Source organism: Girardinichthys multiradiatus, chromosome 12 (assembly GCF_021462225.1).
Source record: "Girardinichthys multiradiatus isolate DD_20200921_A chromosome 12, DD_fGirMul_XY1, whole genome shotgun sequence".
Lineage (NCBI taxonomy): Eukaryota > Metazoa > Chordata > Actinopteri > Cyprinodontiformes > Goodeidae > Girardinichthys > Girardinichthys multiradiatus.
Window position 1 is genome coordinate 43,985,991 of NC_061805.1, and position 23,520 is coordinate 44,009,510.

The 23,520-nt window shown below is 37.8% G+C and overlaps 2 protein-coding genes across 3 annotated transcripts in view; one reads left to right on the forward strand and one right to left on the reverse strand.

Annotated features, from left to right (window-relative positions):
• Window positions 1-12,558, reverse strand: part of nf2a (NF2, moesin-ezrin-radixin like (MERLIN) tumor suppressor a) — a 39,101-nt gene extending 26,543 nt beyond the window's left edge. Inside the window, exons 1-4 of one of the 2 annotated variants that reach the window (XM_047381857.1) lie at window positions 12,304-12,558; window positions 10,666-10,791; window positions 10,439-10,561; window positions 5,192-5,275 (exon numbers count right to left, since the gene is read on the reverse strand). In XM_047381857.1, the coding sequence (XP_047237813.1) occupies window positions 5,192-5,275; window positions 10,439-10,561; window positions 10,666-10,677 (219 nt within the window). In that variant the 5' untranslated portion in view covers window positions 10,678-10,791; window positions 12,304-12,558. Of the gene's footprint in view, window positions 1-5,191; window positions 5,276-10,438; window positions 10,562-10,665; window positions 10,792-11,840 lie in introns of both variants that reach the window. The other variant, XM_047381856.1, reaches the window with a different exon arrangement.
• A 529-nt stretch (window positions 12,559-13,087) lies between these two features.
• Window positions 13,088-23,445, forward strand: fbxo21 (F-box protein 21). Its single transcript, XM_047381131.1, has 12 exons — window positions 13,088-13,343; window positions 13,817-13,952; window positions 15,074-15,183; window positions 15,335-15,456; window positions 16,118-16,264; window positions 16,462-16,595; window positions 16,673-16,809; window positions 18,975-19,154; window positions 19,597-19,729; window positions 19,950-20,140; window positions 20,227-20,384; window positions 22,439-23,445. The coding sequence occupies exons 1-12, from the start codon at window positions 13,120-13,122 to the stop codon at window positions 22,678-22,680; spliced, it is 1,914 nt and encodes a 637-aa protein (XP_047237087.1). The 5' UTR covers window positions 13,088-13,119; the 3' UTR covers window positions 22,681-23,445.
• Window positions 23,446-23,520: the final 75 nt, after the last annotated feature.

The window sequence follows — 23,520 nt, forward strand, 5'->3', positions numbered from 1 at the left end:
GTGGTTGATACACTGACAACAAGTCTGTAATGTATTTTGGTGCTAAGCCATTCAGTGATTTATAGACTAACAGAAGTACTTTAAAGTCTATTCTCTGAGCTACAGGGAGCCAGTGTAAGGACTTTAGAACCGGGGTGATGTGCTCCACTTTCTTAGTTCTAGTGAGGACGCGGGCAGCAGCGTTCTGGATCAACTGCAGCTGTCTGATCGACTTTTTACGCAGACCTATGAAAACACCGTTGCAGTAATCAATTCTACTAAAGATGAATGCAGGAATTAGTTTTTCAAGGTCCTGCTGAGACATTAGTCCTTTAATCCTGGAGATGTTCTTTAGGTGATAGAAGGCCGACCTTGTTACTACCTTTATGTGCCTCTGAAGGTTCAGGTCTGAGTCCATCACTACACCCAGGTTTTCGAGCCTGATTGGTGGTTTCTAGCTCTATTAACTGAAGCTGTGTGCTAACTTTTAAACGCTCTTCCTTTGGTCCAAAGATTATTACTTCAGTTTTGTTTTGATTCAGCTGAAGAAAATGTTGGCCCATCCATGCATTGATTTCTTCTGAGCATTTACCCGGCGCTTGAATGGGTTCATAGTCACCTGGTGACATCGTAACGTATAGCTGTGTGTCATCTGCATAGTTATGATAACTTACGTTGTTGTTTATTAAAATCTAAGTTAGGGAGACATGTAGATATTAAATAGGAGGGGCCCTAAGATGGACCCTTGGGAAACGCCACATGTGATTTTTGTGGTCTCTGATGTAAAGTTACCTACTGACACAAAAAAGTCCCTGTCCTTCAAGTAGGATTTAAACCAGTTGAGTGCTGTACCAGAAAGGCCGACCCAGTTTTCCAGGCACTCTAATAAAATGGAGTGATCAACAGTGTCGAATGCTGCACTAAGGTCCAATAATACCAGCACTGTGGTTCTTCCACAGTGTGCATTTATATGGATGTCATTGAACACCTTGACAAGAGCAGTCTCTGTACTGCGTTGAGCAGGAAGCCTGACTGGACGACATCGAAGCGGTTGGTCATTGTTAGGAAGTTGTTTAACTGCTGAAACAGCTTTTTCAATAATTTTACTGATGAAGGGGAGGTTTGACATAGGCCTGTAGTTCTGTAGTAGCAGCTTGTCCAAGTTGCTCTTTTTCAATAGAGGTTTGATAATTGCTGTTTTTAGGGCTTGGGGGAAAACACTTGACAAAAGGGACGTGTTTATTATTTATGTTAAATCAGATGTTATTACAGGCAAAGCTTTCTTAAGGAAAGCTGTGAATAAAACATCGAGACAGCAGGAAGAAGAGCTTAGTTGGTGTACGATTTCTTCTAAGATTTTGTAGTTTATTTGGTGAAATTGGGGAATTTTGTCAAAATCAGTTCTAGTTGGAGACAACATTGGTACTGGAGTTGATGTGGATGTGCTGACTGCCCCTCTGATCTTTTGGGTTTTTTCAGTAAAGAAGTTAGCAAATTCATTGCAGGTCCTGGTAGAGTGGAGTTCAGATGCTGCAGTTACAAGAGGGTTTGTTAACCTGTCAACCGTGGCAAATAATGCACGAGCATTGTTAATGTTTTTGCTGATGGTCTCAGAAAATAAAGATTCCTTTGCATTTTTCAGTTGTAGGTTATATCTACAGGTCCTTCTCAAAATATTAGCATATTGTGATAAAGTTCATTATTTTCCATAATGTCATGATGAAAATTTAACATTCATATATTTTAGATTCATTGCACACTAACTGAAATATTTCAGGTCTTTTATTGTCTTAATACGGATGATTTTGGCATACAGCTCATGAAAACCCAAAATTCCTATCTCACAAAATTAGCATATTTCATCCGACCAATAAAAGAAGAGTGTTTTTAATACAAAAAACGTCAACCTTCAAATAATCATGTACAGTTATGCACTCAATACTTGGTCGGGAATCCTTTTGCAGAAATGACTGCTTCAATGCGGCGTGGCATGGAGGCAATCAGCCTGTGGCACTGCTGAGGTCTTATGGAGGCCCAGGATGCTTCGATAGCGGCCTTTAGCTCATCCAGAGTGTTGGGTCTTGAGTCTCTCAACATTCTCTTCACAATATCCCACAGATTCTCTATGGGGTTCAGGTCAGGAGAGTTGGCAGGCCAATTGAGCACAGTGATACCATGGTCAGTAAACCATTTACCAGTGGTTTTGGCACTGTGAGCAGGTGCCAGGTCGTGCTGAAAAATGAAATCTTCATCTCCATAAAGCTTTTCAGCAGATGGAAGCATGAAGTGCTCCAAAATCTCCTGATAGCTAGCTGCATCGACCCTGCCCTTGATAAAACACAGTGGACCAACACCAGCAGCTGACACGGCACCCCAGACCATCACTGACTGTGGGTACTTGACACTGGACTTCTGGCATTTTGGCATTTCCTTCTCCCCAGTCTTCCTCCAGACTCTGGCACCTTGATTTCTGAATGACATGCAGAATTTGCTTTCATCCGAAAAAAGTACATTGGACCACTGAGCAACAGTCCAGTGCTGCTTCTCTGTAGCCCAGGTCAGGCGCTTCTGCCGCTGTTTCTGGTTCAAAAGTGGCTTGACCTGGGGAATGCGGCACCTGTAGCCCATTTCCTGCACACGCCTGTGCACGGTGGCTCTGGATGTTTCTACTCCAGACTCAGTCCACTGCTTCCGCAGGTCCCCCAAGGTCTGGAATCGGCCCTTCTCCACAATCTTCCTCAGGGTCCGGTCACCTCTTCTCGTTGTGTAGCGTTTTCTGCCACACTTTTTCCTTCCCACAGACTTCCCACTGAGGTGCCTTGATACAGCACTCTGGGAACAGCCTATTCGTTCAGAAATGTCTTTCTGTGTCTTACCCTCTTGCTTGAGGGTGTCAATAGTGGCCTTCTGGACAGCAGTCAGGTCGGCAGTCTTACCCATGATTGGGGTTTTGAGTGATGAACCAGGCTGGGAGTTTTAAAGGCCTCAGGAATCTTTTGCAGGTGTTTAGAGTTAACTCGTTGATTCAGATGATTAGGTTCATAGCTCGTTTAGAGACCCTTTTAATGATATGCTAATTTTGTGAGATAGGAATTTTGGGTTTTCATGAGCTGTATGCCAAAATCATCTGTATTAAGACAATAAAAGACCTGAAATATTTCAGTTAGTGTGCAATGAATCTAAAATATATGAATGTTAAATTTTCATCATAACATTATGGAAAATAATGAACTTTATCACAATATGCTAATATTTTGAGAAGGACCAGTATATAGTCTCTCTTTATAGATAATATAGTGAACCTGGAGTCCAGTCTTTCACCACCTGTGTTCAGCTTTTTGACACTCCTTTTTTTAACTTCTGACTGGTGGAGCACTTCTCCATGGAGACATTTTCTTCCCAGAAACGACTTTCACTTTAATTGGAGCAATTGAATCACAAATAAATTCTTTTATGTAATTGTACATAAATTTGGGCATTACGGGTTGAAGCAGCTGGCTGTAGACTCTAGGTAAGCCAACAGTCCATTTAATTAACCAGCTAATATCACATTGTTACACTTGTTTTACTCTAGAAACTCTATAATTTTATTTTCTTCTATTTTCTTCTTTGTCATACTTTTTATTTTAAAAAGGGACAACACACATTTATCACTTCCACCCTTCAAATTAGCTACATTTATGAATGAAGTGTGTCATTCCTTTTAGCAAAATGTAAAATGTGCTGCTGTGAATAAAAGCCCATACACTCAGGACTGGTGGATGACAGGTTAAGGAAATTTACTTATTTTCTTACAACAAAAAAATCTTTAAGACACATGTCATATTTTACATTTCAGAGGGGCTGATGTGAAATGACAGGTGGTGTCTAGTCAAGGGCAGTGAAGTTGGCCAGTTAAGAGTAGACTGAAAGAAGGGAATATGCATCCCTCGATTTAAATCGATGACGCAAACAGTCTTAAATTAAAGGGACTTTAAAGAAATGCTGATTTATTGGCTTTGCGTAACACTGTTCAAGTTAGTGCTTTTCAACTACATTTAAACGGTCTTAGAAATGCTGAAAACTCTATACTCTACTTCACTGGTGGGATGGTGATTCAGCTCAAAAACACATTATGAGGAGGTGAGCAGAAATGGAGAGGCTGCCAGACACCTCTCAACAGCTGCAGTACTTAACAAGAACCTGTTTCCCCTTTACACAGCCACTTTAGTCATACTGACTCTAATCAAAGCTGACTGTTGATTAAATGAAAACAGACTGAGGTCTCATATTTGTGTTGTTTACCAGTCAGAGGGTGCAGACACCAAGAGGCACATGGCACAAGCTGATGTGCAGATTGTTCTTGATCCACACACTGTCTTTTCAGCTGTGCCTGTTAAATTCATATGGAAATGTCTCTGGGGGATCTAGGCCAAATCTTTGAAGCAGAGCTCTGGTCTGACTAAACCTCGTTTGCCTGTCAAAAAGCTGCACCCCAGTCCTTTGGTTTCCTAGTGGATTTCAAAGAAGTAGGACCTTTCAAGCAAAACGACCGAGATTGCTTGAGGAATATTAAGGGAGCTTTTTCACTGAAGTGCTTTTCACAGACTACAGGTAACCTGTTGTATCCCAAAGTTGTACATTGGTAATGTTCATTTCATGAACAACAATCTACCTCAAGATATTAGGTGGGGATGTTCACTTGATGTTTCTAAGTCAAACCTAATATGGTATAAAAGCTATGAATTGTCAGTATTTCACCCTGTGTTTTTTAATGCAACAGTTAAATATTCTTGTTATTTTCAAAATGATTGTTTTCATCTCTAATTCTGTATCTTATTTTTTTTTATGGGATTCTGATTATTTTGTTTGTCATAATTATTTTATTTGTATCTTTGTGCACTGATTTAATTGCTTGATGTGTGTTTTTATCCTATGCACATCTTTTTCATCTTTCCCCTACATAGTACTTTGATTGAAAGTTCTTTACAAATAAATGTATTTTGATTATTATTAGTGGTAGTAGTAGTAGTAGTACTATTCTTTTTACCTATCTAGCTGCTGAAAACACATGACTTCATCTGGAGAACTAAGAGTAAGCTATTATTATAAGCTTCAGATAAATAAGTAAGTATCTTAACACCGTGTTGATTTGTTTTGGACTTTTATTCCCAAGTAAAAAACAAAAACAAAAGCTGCACTATCCCTGTCGGTTCCAAAGAAGAGCACTGACCTTGGCATGGACAGCATAAGATGCCAAAAGCACAGAGGCCTCTGGAGGACAGTGGATTTCTTCTTCAAGGATCTTCTTCTTCACCTAAAAAGAAATGTCAGCAGTTTTGAAGCACAACTGATTATAGTACCTGAACACCAAAGTTGTTCACATAAACATTACCTTTATATATAACAAACTGTTAGGTCAGTCAGATCATTTTTTTTTACTTGAAATCAGGATGGCTACTCTTCCGTATTTCCTGAAGGTTGTTTTTTTTTCCCTTTTCAAAATGAACAGAAAAAGTGTCTGAGAGACATGGGAGACATACAACCAAGATGATTTAATGTGACTCATGCATTAAGAAACAAAGCACTGCCTTAGAGAGAAGTGATGGAAGGAAACAACGTTCTGACTGCTGGGTTTTTGACAGCCCCAACAGTATTCCTCAAACCCTAGGCTGACAGATATGGAAATTACACACCCTGCACATAAACTGTTTAGACTTTTTAAGCTCAATTTTTAAGACTGTATACGCATACTTGGTGTCACACAATAAACTGCTCACGGGAAAAAAGTATGTTTTATATGTGACACTGAGCTGGTAAGGATAGCCTGCAGTGACAATGCCACTCTGTGCGCCGCACTAACAGGTGTGCCGTGAGTGCCCTAGTCCGGTGTTCTTATATACCACCTTCTATTCTTCTGTTTTTCCAAACGTAAAAAGGTAAATTGGCTCTTCCTTCTCATTCGATGACGCCATGCAGTGCAGGAAGTGTGGGGAATGTAGGAAATTGGTAGACTCGACTATATAATTTCAAACATGCATGGACAGTGTGTGCTTTTCTTTTACCTGTTTGTTTACATTTGTGTGAGCTAATAAAGACACAAGTGCTTAAACATCAACAAGTGAAAGTTACAATGTGCTGCATATCCTGAGATAATAATAATATTAATAGATTTATTTATAATGCACCATTCATTCCAAGGAATCTCAGAGTGCTACAATTAAAAAACAAGAATAAAAACACTAGAGTAAAATCAATATTTAGCAGATTAAAAGCTTTCCTAAACAGGAATGTCTTAAGTCCAACTTTAAAAGAATCCAGACTATAACTTCTGTCGGTGCTAGACAGAGGCTATTCCTGAGCCGGGGCGCAGCAGAGCAAAAGGCTCTGTCCCCCATGGTTCAGTTTGGTAGAGGGGACCTGGAGGAGTCGGCTGTTGGACGACCTGAGGGTGCGGGTGGAGCTTTGGAGTGGAACGAGTTCTCATAGATAAGATGGACCATGGCCGCTGATGCATTCATGGGTGAGCAGAAGAATTTTATATTGGATGTGAAATGGGACTGGGAGCCAGTGGAGGGAGTAAAGGATGGGAGTAATATGTTCATACTTGCATGATGACTCTTGCGGCACTGCTCTGGATATACTGTAATTTTTGAATGTTTTTGGAAGGAGATCCCCATAAAAAGTCCAATGCACTAATTCAGTCTGGGGTAAACAAAGGCATGGATAAGTCTTTCTGTGTGAGTGGGAAAGAAGTGGAGATGTTGTGATGGTGGTGGAACGAGGTCTTTCATACATTCTTTATTTGGTCGTTTCATTGCCTGCAGGATTTCCTCAATGGAGTTGCGTCGGACCTGAGTGAACATCGGGAACATTGTTCACATGATGAAATTCTGACATTCTAGGGAGACCTTTTTTTTGGCCTTAGGTTGGATTTGCCGAGGTGGCCATTGCTAAACAACCCGATAGCTGGCTGAGGGGATTTTTCTGCAGCAGAATACTTTATTTCAAATGATTTTGACATGAATTTACATTCCTGGGATGACTTGCAGGGACCCAAAACCTTTCATGTGGAAGCCTTAGAGAATATTTTATAGGATAGCATGATGACACCAAACACTGAAGCACTAAAGAGAGCAGAGCCTCTTCATTCTACTTAAAGATCACATGTTGCACTTAACTTATGCTGACACTGTTTTCAAAAGATTTTGTTTTTGCCTTTACTTAGGAAAAATAAATCATTTCCATATTCTGACAAAAAAAACATTAAATAAATTAAATACTATTGCTGTGCTTTTTGAAATTTATTTTTGCATTAATTTGGCAAATTGCTTTATGGGGAGTAGAGAAACGAAAATCACCTTGAGCCCCTCCATTTGGATGTGGAGAATAGATAAACAAATACTTTTTGTACTTTTTTGTTCTACAAAATAGGGAACTTCAATTGTTAAAGTGGCATTTGAAGGGTTAGAATTTCAGATGAAGTCTAAAATGTTTTATGTATGGTGAGGGCTGAAGCTTGCAAGCATTTTATAATCTCCAAGGGACACAGATGGAGCAGTTTTTTATAAACAATTTTGTACAAAAATAAAAATTCATCAGAACAATTCATCAGATTCAATTTCTGAAGCTCCCAGGCTCAGATAATACTCAACTTAAAAAAATAAAAAGAATCCAATATGCATTAATGAGGCAGGAACAATAAAGAAAAATCAGCTTACTCACAAAAACTTGGAACATTTAACTGCAACATATTTTATGGACTAAAAAAATTTTATTGCTAAAAACATTGGGGAAATATATGATGATACATTTGGCCTAAAATGAAATAACCCTGACTTTTTTGTGCTTTTTGTCTTTAATTAAATTAGGGCAACACACACTTTACTTCTACTTCTTTACTATATAAACTGCAAAATCAGCTTGATTCATGAATGCCAGCTTTCTAATCAGAAGTGTGGCATAACAAAAGAAAGGTAGAGAATGGTGTGGTCTTTCTACATCTGCACAGTAGCTGAAGCTCAGTTCTTCATTTTATTCTAAAATATAAAAAAGTCTAATTAAATCTTCACTTGATGGCATACGAAAAGACTTAGGCAAGTTTGAAAGTGCTGATTAAACTCTCAGAAATAAAACTGTTTTTAACAGGCTTGAATTCACTCCTACAAAGATGAAAGTAAAGCTTCATACCAGGCGTTTCATTCTTAAAGTCCATCATCACTCCAACTAATTGATTCACAAACTTAACTTGCATAACTGCATATACATCACAAATGCTGATTTTAAAGTTAGATAAGGGCAAACATGGTGTAGCAGCGCTTATATAAGCGGGCAATTTCATGCTTCAGTCCTTGTCATTTACAGAGCCAGTCAAGCTGTCTTTTCTTGTTGTGAGCATACAAAAGGTATGGAACCAGAGGTGACAGCTTTAATCAGAACCAGCACTAAGCACTGAGGATGCCATTCCCTTTACAAATGAGAGCATGTTGCTGTTATCATCGCAGGCCGAAGTGACAGAGATGTGCGTGTGTGTTGGTGTTGTGAGTGCTCGATATGTGAGCGGTGCGAGCTTGAGTGTGCGCGTATCTGGATCGGTGATCATTTCTGATAAGCACTAATCCAGCTGTCACGCCTGTGACATTATCTGAACGGGGGCCGCCTTCTGACATTATTGGAATTAATGAGAGCAAAGAAATAAGCAGGCAGGCAATGTGATGCACTACGCATTTCTATTCTTCTTCCTTGTAGCTGTGTGTTGCCCTAACCGAGTAATCTGGCTGTTAGACTTTCTCAATAAATTAACTCAAGCAGATTTAAATAAAGTAGGAGTTCAGAAACATTTTAAGTACATGCCAAGGAACAGAAGTGCACAACAGTGTGATACATAACCAAACTAGCACAACAGATCATTTATTGAGATTACATTGAGAATATGTCAATAACTGAGTCACAACAAGAGCCTTTTAAGGCTAATTGGTAACCAATAAAACCACCAGTAGGTAGCACTGGTTGATGAAAGCAAAGCACCAAATCTCATGTCTGGCTAGAAGACTGGTAAGGCAAGCTTTGTAGGAATCCCACAGGGGAGTATTAATTGGATATAAAGGGCAGCAGTAATATGCTGGTCGCTGATTTCACATGGCTGCACACAATCATACCAGGACAATCGAAAAGGTGCATTAAACCGGGTTCTGCTGAAAATCTTTTGTAAAAACCGTGGAAGTGTGCCCCCTGTTGGCAATGGAACACCAAGACAGAGAAATATTCACATTAGCTAAAAATTAAGTAGATACTCTGAAATACATAAATTCTGAGCATTTTGAGTACAAAACCTTTACCTACTTGGGTTTATTATCTATATGCTCTACAAACTATGAACAAATAAAATGGTCAAGTTTGCTTCCTCTTTGGCAGTAGGGGTGAAGGGATAGGATATTTTATTACCTTTTTGGGATCTATACCAATTTAGATCAGTTCTATTTCAATATTCATAACATCTCGACATGAAAATCTGGGCTGGGTTATTTTTTTGTAATTGTTTTTGAATTGCCACATCCATTCTTGATTTGGCAACTAAATTAGTTAGTTAGTTCTGATCTCAGAGTGTCTAGGAGTGTCAAAGTGTCTTTGATTATGACTGACGTGCATTTATCCGTAAGGTTCTTTGTCAGTGACACAGAACCAAAACGATCAATGAGTTGGACTAAACCTGTGATATGGCAAAATAAGATAAAAGATAGCTAATCATTTAAGGAGAACACAAAACATTTTCTAATATCTCCGGTAAATCAGTGCTGTGTCTCACTGTACATCTAACACGTCAAAACAAACATCTTGCTGCTGACTGAATGATTCTGATAAAAGAGGAACAGGCACAGAGAAAGAAAACAGATCTGTTGCCTTATTTTACTGTAAAACTCTATCAAAGAATAGCTGTCAGGCAGTGAAAGTAATCTTTTATTTTTAGTAACACGTTTCGTCTGAATGGAAATTATATTGGGATTTAGGAATGACTCACAAAGAGTCCTGACTTGGTTCTGACCGAGAGTATGTGGAGGAAGCTAAGGACTGGGTTGATGGAAAGGAAGCCTTCCAACCTCAAAGACTTGAAACCTCATCACTAAAGAGAAATCCTTTAAATATCACTGCAAACATGCGAAAAGGTAGTCGGCAATTATAAGCAGGGTTGAATACCATCAAAAATGTTCTTATTGATACAATTATAAAGACAAACTGATGTTTTTTTTTTAATCTAATCTTCTGAGAGATACCCTTCTCATTTCCAATCAGAAACAAACTTCTTGGTTGAATTAAAATCCTTTTAAATCTAAATCTGCCTGGGGTATGAAAAGGTTTTGGGGTAAGAATTGCTGAAACTCATCAGAATTACTAAATTATAAATTTTTGTTTCAGTTTAATATAATATGACCACAATGACATAAAATATGAATAAATTACAATCATTAATTAGCTTAGTTACCTGTAGGAAGAAGAGATGCTGAGTGATATCTTGCACTAGCTCCTCCTCAGCGTTTTCTGGGTAGAACTTGGCCAGGAAGTGGAAGGTGATGGGCTCTTCTTTTGGCACCTCCTGGTCTAAAACCTGTAAGCATCAACCAAAGAGGTCAATATTACTATATTAATACAATATTCTAAATTAAAAAAGTTATAAGGGTTTTGTGAAAACAAGAATGGTGGTATAATAACCTTCTTTTCCATCTTCAGCCAAGCAACTGTGTCCTTTATGTCATATCGGAGCCCAAAAAACCAGGTCTCCCTCAGTCCCAAAGTCCGACACACCAGGTCAAAAAGGTCTTTTCCTTTCCAGTTTAGCTAAAATTTAAAAACATATATATTTTACATATTTTTATTTTGTCTTTTTCATTAAACCAGATTTCTTGTTTGACAAAGAAGAAAGTAAATAGCATAAAAATAGAATGCATTTAAAATCTATTCAATATGCTGTATGTAGACATGCTATTATTTTCAATATAATTTCAGAATGAGATCATGTTAAGTTGGAGACAAGTGAAAAATCTGATAATTGAGTTCATATCAATTGAGAATGTTCTAATAATTAATGATTGAATTCCAGTATAGTTTCAAATGAATTAACGTGCAAACAATAGTTAAATATGGAATCTGATATAAACAAACTAAAGCAAAAACATGAAACACATGTAAATATTAAATCTGCCATGCATCTAAGGAGGAAATAAATCCAGCACAAGGGATTTTGTTCATTACAGAGACATAATACTTACTTAACCAATAAGTGAGATAATCATAGGTCTTATGCAAGAAAATAGAAACCTGAAACTAACATTTACTGCTATGTGTAATTACAGAAAACCAGCTGCTACCCATAAAGGGTTCTTCCCAATTAAATATAGTGTTTGTGAGTAATTTTGATGCCTTTCATTTCCAAAAAAACTAAGATAGTCCACTACAAAAGGGAAAAACTTATATATCATGCAATGAAACTAGCTTTTTGTAACTCAGAGGCAGAAGCTTTTTAGAAATTTATGTCAGCACTGATCTTTGCCAATGACTAAAATGTAACTAATTGGACTGCGGCAAACAAAGCAATACCTTAAATCTTATGTTTAAGTAGCCTTATGGACAACATCTACTTCCCTTTATTGTTATCTGCTGCCATCTAGCGTTGGGCGAGTAAAAATATGTAAGTTTCATGGAAAACTATTTTTTCGCTTGTAAACCAAAACAAGGCTTTCAATTGCACTCACACATTAGATGTATAAATTCAGGATTTGTTTGTAGTTGCATTACAGTTTGAAATCAGTCACAGAACAATAATAATATGGATTTTTTTTTTTATGTACTCATAATTACACAAATAAGCCCAGATTGTAAAAGGTTACCTCGCATCTGAACTCCATGTCTGACTCCAAGGTGCAGATCTTTACTTTGAAGTATTTGGCGTGTTTTTTAATCCAAGTGTTAAATCCCATTTTCGCTGCTAAGGCACTTGCCATGGCGAATTGCTAAGAAAGTCCCTTTTTCCAGTCAATACACCAAAAATACTTCCTTTATTCCTTATAAACTAAAAACCCTGTCAAGGCATTTTGGTCTGACTTAGTTAATCTTTTGGTTCCGGCACACGAGCATTTAGTTAGCACAATTAGTTATCAACAGGTAAACATAGAGGAGTGCATGTGACTTTTCAGCTGATACTAATATTTGCAAGCAAGTCTAATCAAAGCTCGTTGGTCTTTCAGAGACAAGTTACTAATTTATCAAACTTCCCTGTATCACTTATTTATATGTTCCTCTAATCATACAATAAAAGTTCACATAAAAAGTTTAACACAAGCGGATAATTACAGCGTAGTGGCTGCTGCAGTCTCTCTACGGCTGGCTGCTAACGATAGCTGGTTAAAATAGTCCGAGGTTAGCTAACTAAGGTTAACGTCGTTTTTAAAACGAAGCGTCTTATTACACAAAACTGATAACTACCCGCATAGACGTTCCTTTAAAAAAAATATGTAAACGTATAAAATACTTGTATCCAGTACTTTCCTGTAAAAACGTGGGACGAAAAGGGCAGCTAACAAAAGCTAACAACCTGTTAGCACTGTATTAAAAATGCAGTGGTGTATTCGCGTGCTGTCTATAGAGTTGTACTTAGTGAAAGCTGAACTACAATAAACAAGTTATTTTGGGATGCAGGGCACTGAATTTTGTCAGTTGTTAGGCTATATATGATCCTACTACTGATATAACATGTCTATATTAATTATTATTTATTTATTTATTGTGTATGTTGCAGTGGGTTTGAATAAACTAAGACTGGTATTCATAGTTGCGTGGCTACTATAAGGCAACGAGATTTCAAATTTGCAAGTTTTGCTTTTCGTCTTCCTGTTTTGTCATGTTCTGAAAAAAATCTTTAAAATGATTGTTATTTTCAAATAGTATAGAAATTATGTAATATGTAGGAATATTTGCACACAAATCAACAAAAAAATACTGATTTCAAAAGGACAATGAAGGCAGCATTACTTTTCTAGCCCCCCTTCCTTTCTGATCGACCTACCAATCATAATGCAGTACACGCCATATGCCCCACCCATAGCCAGGCCCCCTGCGCCATAATGGGGCGGGGCTACAGCAATGAGGTAATTGGGGTAAACAGTAAAAATGGCGACGTCTGTAGCCAGAGCGGAGCAGTCGAGTTTGAACGGGATCATTTACGAGCCCCAAACCAAAAAACTGACCGACCTGCCGACTGAGTTGCTTGAGCATATTCTGTGCTTCCCTGTCCTCAAACATGTCGACGTTTGTAACGTTTCATGCTGCTGCAAACGGCTGCAAGACGTCTGCCATGCAAGGGGAAAGGTCTGGGAACACCAGTACAAAATCAGGTGCTGCAAATATTTTTAGCTCATTTTTATGCGGACTCTTCTCCTCGGAAGTAATTCGTGAAAACAACCCTAGTGTTATTCAGAATTGCATGGTTTAGGATCACCAAACCCTCATTCTGCTTTGAAGGTGGGCTCGTTTACTGCGAACTCGCAGGAAGCTGTCATTTTGCTGATGCACCAAATTTCTCGTTTCTCGTGCGAAGCATTATGACCGTAGAGATCTATGAAGTTCGTAAGAAAAAGGTTTTCAATAATAATTGATAAATACATTCTGGTTTTTGCACAGTCCCTAAAATGAATTTGGTTGACCTTGAATGATATATGTAGTCCTTCAATGGGTCTGGCAGAATCCGTTCTTTCTGTAGGGGAGAAATCCACTGCAGCAGGATGAACAGACGTTTCAGAGACTGATTTACCCTGCTTCAAAGAAAAAGAAGTTGCTGAAATAACAAATTTGCTTCATTCACTGACAGATGGCCAAGACTGCAGAGGTTTTACCGGCAAAATGAGAGCTGTGACTGGCTTAGGGAATACATAACCCGGCATAGAGTTGGTATACAGATACGAAGGACAGTGGAATCAATCTCAAAACGATTCTTCACAGAAGTTGTAAGTAATCACCTTGTTATTAAGTAATAAGATCATTATGACTTACAGAGTGTGATGCAACATGTGGCATAATGCAGCATCATTGATGCTGATGTGACCTCGAAGTAGGTATGGGCCGGTTACCCATATTAATATAAATAATAAGGTTTTAAAAAGTTTCAACTCTGCTAAAAATTTCTGTAATACTGTTACAATTGTTTAAAGTCAGTGACTGAAGTTTCTGCAGCTGTATGGAGCATAAAAGTGCACAGTGCGGCCCCTCCCCAACTGTTGCTACACATTTGTTGGTCAGCTGGTAAAAAGTAGGCCCCTGCACTAGTTTACTAGATAGACAAATTTGACTGGAAGTATTCCAGGTTGCAAAAAACATGGGCCGTCATGGAGTGAAAACCAAAGCACTAATCATCCTTTTTGTTAAACTTAAGAGCTATTCTAATGTTCTAATGCATTTGTCCCCAATGGGCAAAAACCTCCACAAAATATCCAAGAAACTAAAAAATATTATATTAACTTTTTATTACCAAAAACATCTCAATGTTTTAAAGCACCTTTACCCTGAATGTTTCTAAAACGTATTACATTTTGGGGGTTTTCAACATTTTAAAGGTCCTTATGTTTACCTAACTTCTAAGGGGTATTTTTACTGGCAAAAAATTTTAGAAATGCTATTCTGACACTTTCTTCTTCTTTTATTATTATTGTTATTATTATTATTATTATAAAATACAAGCAATAAACACACGAAAACTACATCTACATATAGCTGGTGTTCTATATTTTTGCTTAAATATCCATGAAAATAAGAATCCAGAAATGTTATAGATGACATTATTATAACTGTCAATATTTTAGATTATTTGTCAACAGTGGGAATACTTTTTACTTTTCTATTTGAAATAAAAGCAGATAAATCATGCTGTAAATTTTAGTTAATTGTTTTTTGTCTAATTAACATGCTACAGTGAAACTGTGCTATTTTTCCTAAAGGTTATCATATCTTGAGAATCTCACACCGGCTCATGCCTAATTGGAAGGAATGTGTGTGTGGAGAGTGAGTGTATGTTTGTGCAATAATGTGACCCTGCTGTGTTGCAAACTAACCCAGAGATCTTGTAACTCAGCCATGCGTTGGCCAGGTGCTTGGAGACAGCTTTGCAGAGATCGAGTCACTCGGGATGCCAGAGCACTTCAGTGAAGATGAGCTCCTCTTCATACTCAACTCAGAGAAGAGGTGAGAGCAACACACACACCACAGATAGGTTTCAACCATCAGTGGGGCTGGATGTTGATTTAAATAGTCATTTTTAATATCTGATTAGACAAAACAGTGTTGCATCACTTATTTATGAGGTGAGTGTTTATGTCTGTCCACCTTCTTCCAGGAAAAGCTTGACCCTGAAATACTATGCAAAAAAAATCCTTTACTTCCTGAGGCAGCAGAACATCCTGAGGAGTCTGAAGACCTTCCTGGAAAAACCTGCAGAGCAGCAGTCAGCTTTAGAAGGTAACCATCAGTGCTGGCCATTACTTTATTAATATTACTCATTGTCAGGGTTGTAACACGTTGGCAAGTTTTTTTCTGTTTTTGGTTGTAACATTTCCTAAATTAAAAGTGAAATAGTTATAACTACTTCATGGAACATCAGAACCGGATTACTTTTGTACACAAAGGCTTCTTATTCATAACTTTAAAGTTTTGTTATTGTGTGAGTGAACTGGCCACTCAAACAATAGGTGTGGAGTTTGATAATGCTTAGTACAATTTTAATAGTAACCATGTATGTTGGACAGCTGAGACCAAGATTAATCTGTTCAGCTATGAAAAACTCCAGGTTGAACTGGTGTAAGCCAAAGGATTAATATGTGAAAAAGCACATCATGCCTGCTGTAAAGTACAGGGGAGGAACTGTGATGCTGTGGGCCCGTTTTCTTTCCCTGAACCAGGTGCCTGGAAACATGAACATCAACAAGTGAAAGATTCATAAAATACATACATTGAAACTGACTGAAAACATGCAATTTGTTTGATAAAAACCCAAATAGTTTCTTTCTAATTAGTTCAGAGCTTGGAAATAATTTTTTTGAGTTTTAATCACCTTTTGAAAACCAAGCCAAAGCAAATAAGAAGAAAACATGTCTTCTGTGGGTTGCTTTTGCTCTGTTAGGTGCTGTGCTGGTGGACCAGTATTGTAACCCACTGGCTGACATTACACTGGAATCCATTTCAGAACAAATAGATAATATGGCAGAAAAAGCAAAGAAGATGCTGAGAATCAACAACCCGTCTCATCCCAGCCTTCGGGTCACTAACAGTAGGTGTTTCAGGAAGAAAAAAAACAATAAAATGCTTTCCTTTGTTTGATCCAAAGATTGTTTGTATTTTGCTTTTTTTTTGTTCTTCGCCTAGGAATGTTTCCTTCAAAATATATTACGAGTAGAAGTTTAAAGCCTGAGTGCCTGAGCGAAAGTTGAAACAACAAAGTTTTGATGCTTAAATTTGTGTGTGAAGGTGACTGTGTGATTGAGGACTTTGAGCTCCAGAGGCAGGTGTTGTGGGCCATGAACGCCGTTTTGTACGAGCAGCTTCAGTACAAAGGCAATGAGTGTGACTACTACAACCCGCTCAACTCTTACATCCATCAGGTAGGCCCCAGCTGATAAATAAATGCTTCTAATAAGTAATTCTGATATATTTTCACCTTATCTCCTGTTTTACTCAGGTGCTACTTCGGCGGACAGGTATCCCCATAAGCCTCTCTGTCCTTTACATGACACTGGCCCGAAAGCTGGGCGTTCAGCTGGAGCCTGTCAACTTCCCCAACCACTTCCTGTTGCGCTGGTGCCAGAGACCAAGAGGGTATGGCTTCCTCATTGACACACACATTCCCACCAGTCACATAGATTACCACAGTAGCCTAAAATTAATCATCAATCACTATCCTGGTTATGTATTTCTCCATTGCCACTTTTATTCTCTTAATATACATGTAATCATATGTAGAAATTGTACCGTTGGAGATTAATTATTAATTATTTCTGTGCCATGTTCCAGTGCTGCTTACCTCTTCTGGAGCTTATATTAAATTTGATCAATTAGTTTTATTTAATGACTGTAGATCTTTTTTGAATAGAGTAATTGATTTTGGTCTTTTTTTTTTTTTTGGCTGTGATGTTATAAATCTGTGCTGCCTTGATTATTAATAATTTAAAGAAATCAGATAAAGAAAATATCCAGAATTTAAAAATTGCGTATTTCATTAATATTTGAAGTTATTTTTACCTTTTTTAAAAAAGAGCCTTTCAACACTGCTTCTAGATTAAAAGCATTCTTGGTTCAGCTTACTTCTCATTACAATCATGTTTAAACAAATCTGCTGCTGATTATTAGGAAACAGCTGAAAAACCTTAAAATATATCCAAATATTTAAATTTGCATCATGTAGCCTTTCTTACCATTTATTGTAAGTAAATCAACTGTTAGCTCCAATTAACTGAATACCATGTCAGACCTTCACAAAAAGGATATAAAGTGGACATCATAAGCCTACGTACCCCTGTTAAAATGCAGGTTTTTGTAATGTAAAAAAAAATGAGACCGAAAATTATTTCAAAATTCACCTTTTAATGTGACATATATCTTGTAAAATTCAACAGAAAATCAAACAAATGTTTTAGAAGGAGAGATATACATGAACAAAGCTGGATAATCGTGGTTATATAAGTGGGCACACCCTCAGTTTCATCATTTGGTCTTCTTTAGTAAGTCAATTACTATCCCACATCTTGACTTGGCAATATTTGCCCACTCTTACAAAAGTTGTCAGATTGTGAGGACATCTCTTCAGGTAAACCAACATAAATTCTCTGTAGGTTTAGTTCTAAATTGTGTCTCGACCTTGTGAGGGTTAGGGTTAAAGCTTCTGATGAAGCTATTCGTTTGGCGATTTGGATGTATGCTTGGCCTTAAAGCGGTGCCAAAAAATAAACAAACACCTGAAGGTTTATGGTCAAAGTTCACTGGTATTTAGAATTGTTCATGGTTTTTTCCACCCTGACAAAATCTACGGTTCCATCTGAAGGAAAGTTACCCCAAGTCATGATGATGCCATCAACACATTTCACTGTGGTTATGTTGTTATTTTAGTGGTGTGCTGTGTGCCTTTAAAAATTGTTACCAAATGTTCTGAATTTCAACCAGGCTTTTATTTATTTATTTATTTGAGAAAATAATTCTCTATCACAACCCTACTCCGTAGTCTAAATAAATGGAGAATACAGGAGATTCTTGTCACAGTAGAAGACAAAAACAAAAAAATGCAGAAACCGGAAATTCCTGTAGCTCCTTTAGTGTTGCTTTCAGCTTTGAAAAATCATCCAGTTTTACAGTTTTACATCACCTTTCTCCTATGTTTTCTTTATTTAAATAAATACTGTGGTGGTAAATATAAAATACTGTTGATTTTTTTAAATCCACTTGACTGATGCCTTTGTACAATATGGGCTTTAGCTACAGAACGCAAATATGCAAATGTAAATAAAATCCTAATAAAACAGCTTAAATTTATCTCTGGTTAATCAGATTTATTAATAGTAATGGCAGGTGTATACCCAAGAAGACTGAATGCTGACATTGAATAAAGTTGTGCTTCAACAGGGCATTAGTTTAGGATGTAGTCAGGTATTTAAACGTTTTTGGTAGTTTTTTGCCTCTAACAGAATTGTTTTTTAGTAAAATAATACGGGATATATGTTCATTTAATGATGAAACATGTTCTGAAATTATTTATAATTGCCTCTTCTACAAAAATCTGCAATCTGGAGAAATCTGTAATTTTTGTAGAATATGTTTTTTTTTTTTTGCATTTAGCTCATTTCTTGTTGTTCTCACTGTAACATATTACCAAAAATATTTTACTTGCATTAACAAGTACAAAATGTCTGTTCTGAAGTGTAACTAGATCAGTATATTTTCAGCTACACAATAGATGCCCACATAAGTTTAACAGAACATCTCACCTGTAGGAGTGAGGACATCTATGACTTTGTCTACATCGATGCCTTTGGGAAAGGCAAGCAGCTGAAGGCCAAGGAATGCGAGTACCTCATTGGCCACCAGGTGACGGCAGACTACTACAGTGCCATTAGCACCACAGAAGTGTTGCTCAGGATGGTGGGGAACCTGCTCAACATCGGGAAAAGAGGGTAAGCGAAGCTGAGCCCATGGATAGATAAAGGATGGCTGATGCAAGATTATTTTACGGGTCCAGACATCTTAAATAAGTCTTTCAATTAGTCTTTTTTGATGCAATTCTATTTATTGTCATTTCATTGTATAACTATCAGCACACAAGCAAACAAGACAAATAAAACACAAATGAAGAAAAATATCAAATAAGTGAAATATGTAAAGTTCATTTTAACAGATCCTGGACAGAGACCAGAGAAACTGATGGCCTTCTCAGCTACCCTCGATATCTTCTGCAGGGCTCTACTGTTGTCATCCAGCAATAGTATAAGTTGCTTTGCTGGGATTAAAACAGAATAAAATCTTAGACCCTATCCAGTGTCTGCTAAAACTAAATGGAATAAAGGAAGTGGATCTTCTGTTTAAGTTGCATCATTTGCACTGTGTGTTTTCCATCAGGGAAGGCAATGAGAAATCTTACCAGCTGCTGAGGGACTCACTGGATCTCTACCTCACCATTAATCCAGATAACGTTCAGTACTTGCTGCTGCAGGCACGCCTGTACTTCCACCTAGGAATCTGGCCAGAAAAGGTCAGACTTGAGCAAGATGTCTTTAAAAACAAATCTGCTTTTAGACCACTCTTATTAAAAATTTTTGAATGACTGTTTTCTACTTTAAGGTAAAGTGAGAAAGTCCTGTATAAATAAAACCCCTATATTGCTCTTGTATATTATTTTAATATGTAACATTGTGCTACTCTGCAAGTTAACCACTTGAACAGAATCCCATTTTCCTTAATCTTGCTCCCAGGTGTTAGACATCCTGCAGCACATTCAGGCTTTGGACCCTTCCCAGCATGGAGCTGTGGGTTACCTGGTGCAGCACACACTGGAGCACATCCAGCACAAGAAGCATCCGGTTACTCCTGAGGTGAAGAGGCGCAACGCTCCAGAACACCTGGAGGTCCAGTATTCAGTCGGCCTTATTATGAAGCATAAGCGGTAAGTTCCTCTGAAATATAATGCAGACAGAACCAATTACCTTGATGTTTCTAACGCATAACACTTGTTTACTGAATCTCTTCTAGGTCGGGCTATAACTGTGTGATTTACGGCTGGGACCCGAAATGCACCATGAGCCAGGAGTGGATCACCACCATGAGGGTCCACCAGTTGTCCAGTGGAGCTAACCAACCTTTCTACAATGTGTTGGTACAGGACGGGACGTGTCGCTATGCAGCTCAGGGTATGCCTCATATCCACCAGCAGGGGGCTCATTGTGACGATCCACAGACTGGTTTTAGGCGGTGAAAGATCTGCCAACGAGGAGCATTTGATCTCACTGGTGCAAATTATATAAATAAACATATAAACAGTGTTATTGTTAAAAATGAGTTGGTGGAGGGGAACAAAAAGAAAGTCAGTAAATTAAAAAACGAAGATTTTTTTTAGCAGAATTTGAGAATGAAACAGGCTCTTACATTTGTGGGCACTCCTGGTAAAAATAGGATCAAAAAGCCGTAAACCAATTAATCTGTTGGTGTAGTACTATAATCTAAAACTAGTTTTCTTTTTAATTATCAAAGTTTTAATTTCAGTTGCTTTTACCAACAGGACAGACAGTTTGTAGTATTTTCCTATAATTTCTCAAAAGCATACAGAGAGAGGGATCTCTGAGGGTTCCTCTTTACCTGAACCCTCCAGATTGTCCAGAGTCCTAGGTCCCCTCTTATGATGTCATCTCACCCTGCAGGTTTTCTGTAGGATTTAGGGCTGGGTACCATTTAAGTAATAGAGGAAGGTGATGTTCTGTCTTAATTTGGCCATATGTTGCATCATATTCCTGCCAAAAATGAATTTTAGTTTTTTACTTATAATGTCCTTGTTTTTAAAAAACTTTACTCCAAGATGTTACTTCAAATAACTTAAAGATCATAATCTAAACTGCCAAGCCATATCAAGAAAATTCAAAAAAACATAATCAACAAAGCACTTTCCTCTTTGCCACCAAGAGGACAAAACAATAGAATGTGCTACAAAACTTTACCACCAACCCTGACAGCCCTCACACTGCCAAATGGCCCAGGAGCTCTTTTCCCAGAATTGATGCTCTGCTCCTGATGAGCAGAGGGGAGCCAGCTTTGCTCAAATAACCTGCAAGAGTTGCAGGTTACAAAGAGGAGCCGCTCACAAACCAGACATGCACCTTTTCATGTAACAACAGAATGGAAAATGGAAATACTTCTGTCATTATGTATGTATAGATCACCTTGATCATTGTATTTCAGAGTATTTGTTTCTTTATGTTCTATTTGTGCAACAGGCACTTTTGGTTTTACTTTTGTTTTGTTTGTTTTTACTTACTGCAAAACCAATTGCCCTTTGAGGACGTCTGAAGAGAGCTGAGGTGTAAACAGTATCTAATAGTCATTATGGACAAAGATGTCGCTCTTTGCTGCACTTCTCTAACAGTGAGCTTTGGATATTTCCTTGTTTTTAACCTCACCTACCATCCGGCTTACTGTGAGTGGGTGCAAGTTAAAATTGGATCCTTGTCCAGCCTATTGGTCAGTTGCTAGAAGAAATGGCGCCGCTACATCGTGTCATTTTTATGTTAAGGACATGAAGCTCTAATCAATTTAAAAAATAGAACATAAATCTAAAAGAATGCTTTATTTACATTTGATTACTGAAAGGATGCCATCAGATATTTCCTTTTTTTATCCTGTTAATGTACTCAATTTATAGACTGGACTGTAAGTGTAAGATTATGCTAATGGAATTAGTGATGAATTCTTTTGAAGGCTAATTTCACATCTTTTCCAGAGGATGCCAACACTGTTTTCTGCATCTGTATGTACTGCACAGTAAATGTCATTCCTAAGCCAATATTAGATTGATTCATATAATTTGAGTTACATTAAACTGGACAGAGTGACTTCTGGTTTTATTCTGAATGGAGCAAAGTGTGCTAAAATTATCAGGGGTTGTTTCAGTGTTACCTTTTTGACAACTTTTCTTAAATTTCTTCCCTATGTGCCAAAATTGAACATCCCCCTCTTTGCAAACTCTCCCACCCTGCCTCTGCATAACTTCATTATTTGTACTTGTTATCTTTGCCATTTTCAACACCTCAGCATTTACCTGCAGGCTCTGTTTCTAAAAGCAGTTGAGGTACTTTAGATTTGGTAAACTTCTGTTGCTCATTCCTTTTTGCAGTAAAGCTATATTGCCTAAAAAACCTTAAGGTATTTACCCAAAGTAACATTGTAGTCACATGTGTTTCTTGTTATTCCTCAGAGAACCTGGAGCCCCACTCAGCTCCTCTTGAGATTGGGCACCCAGAGGTGGGCCGCTACTTCTCAGAGTTTGCAGAAACCTACTACGTTGCCAATGAAGAATTGCAGACACGATACCCAGAGGACATGGGGGAAACCCTGGGCACAGTGCAAGAGCTCTACCACAGGATGAGTCCTGGATCTGGGAGCAGAGATGAGGCTTCTGCCACTGACCAAACCAGGCAGCAGTCCAAGTCAATGTAGCAAGTGGTCCTGATGACCAAGGCTAACAAATAACTGATTTCCCTTTCTCAATTTACAGTCAACTTAGCTGATCCCTTGTTGCATTCGGACCAGGACAAGTGTTAGAGTTCTGTTTACCTTTTGTTTTGAAGAAGATGGAAAGAGAGTCACTGTTGTTACTTTGATACATGTGTCCAAATCCCACCATGTAGCTGCTGTAAAATTCAAGTCCAATGAATCCAAAAAACCATTTATACATAATGCAACACATGCTTATTTTTAACCCAGTCAAAAAGCTGAGTTTGATAAAAAAAAAAAAAATGCCACCCAAAAATACAGAAGAGAATGAAAGACTTGAACTTGAAGTAAGCAGTTAGGTTTACTATTAAATACAGGATGTGTATCCAGGTGCTGTAAATCCCTCCTGCCTAAAATCAAGGAATGCTTCTGTTCCCACGTTTCCCTGCATCCAGCACCAGTCTGCAGAGTAGAAATGTAGTGCCACACAAGAAAACTAAAGAAAACATTGTGATAAAGTTTTAACTCTCCATGTTTTAACAGAGTATCATGCACTTATGAAAGTCTGACTTTCACATTCCTACATTTACCTTTTATTCTGTATATATACAAGTGAAATATGTATGATGCCAAGACTCAGGATGTCATGAAATGCCAAGACGGCGACGACTTGAAACAGAAATGAGTCTGAGCTTGGTGAAAACTACAAAAAATAAAGTGGTTCAAGTCTTTCTGTTTTTCTCTCTAAAATAAATAAACTAAACTTTTTCTGTTTTAGGTTATTTCTATTTGCTAATTAATGTAATAAGTCAAAGATGTTATGTCTTAACAGTTTTGGAAAAG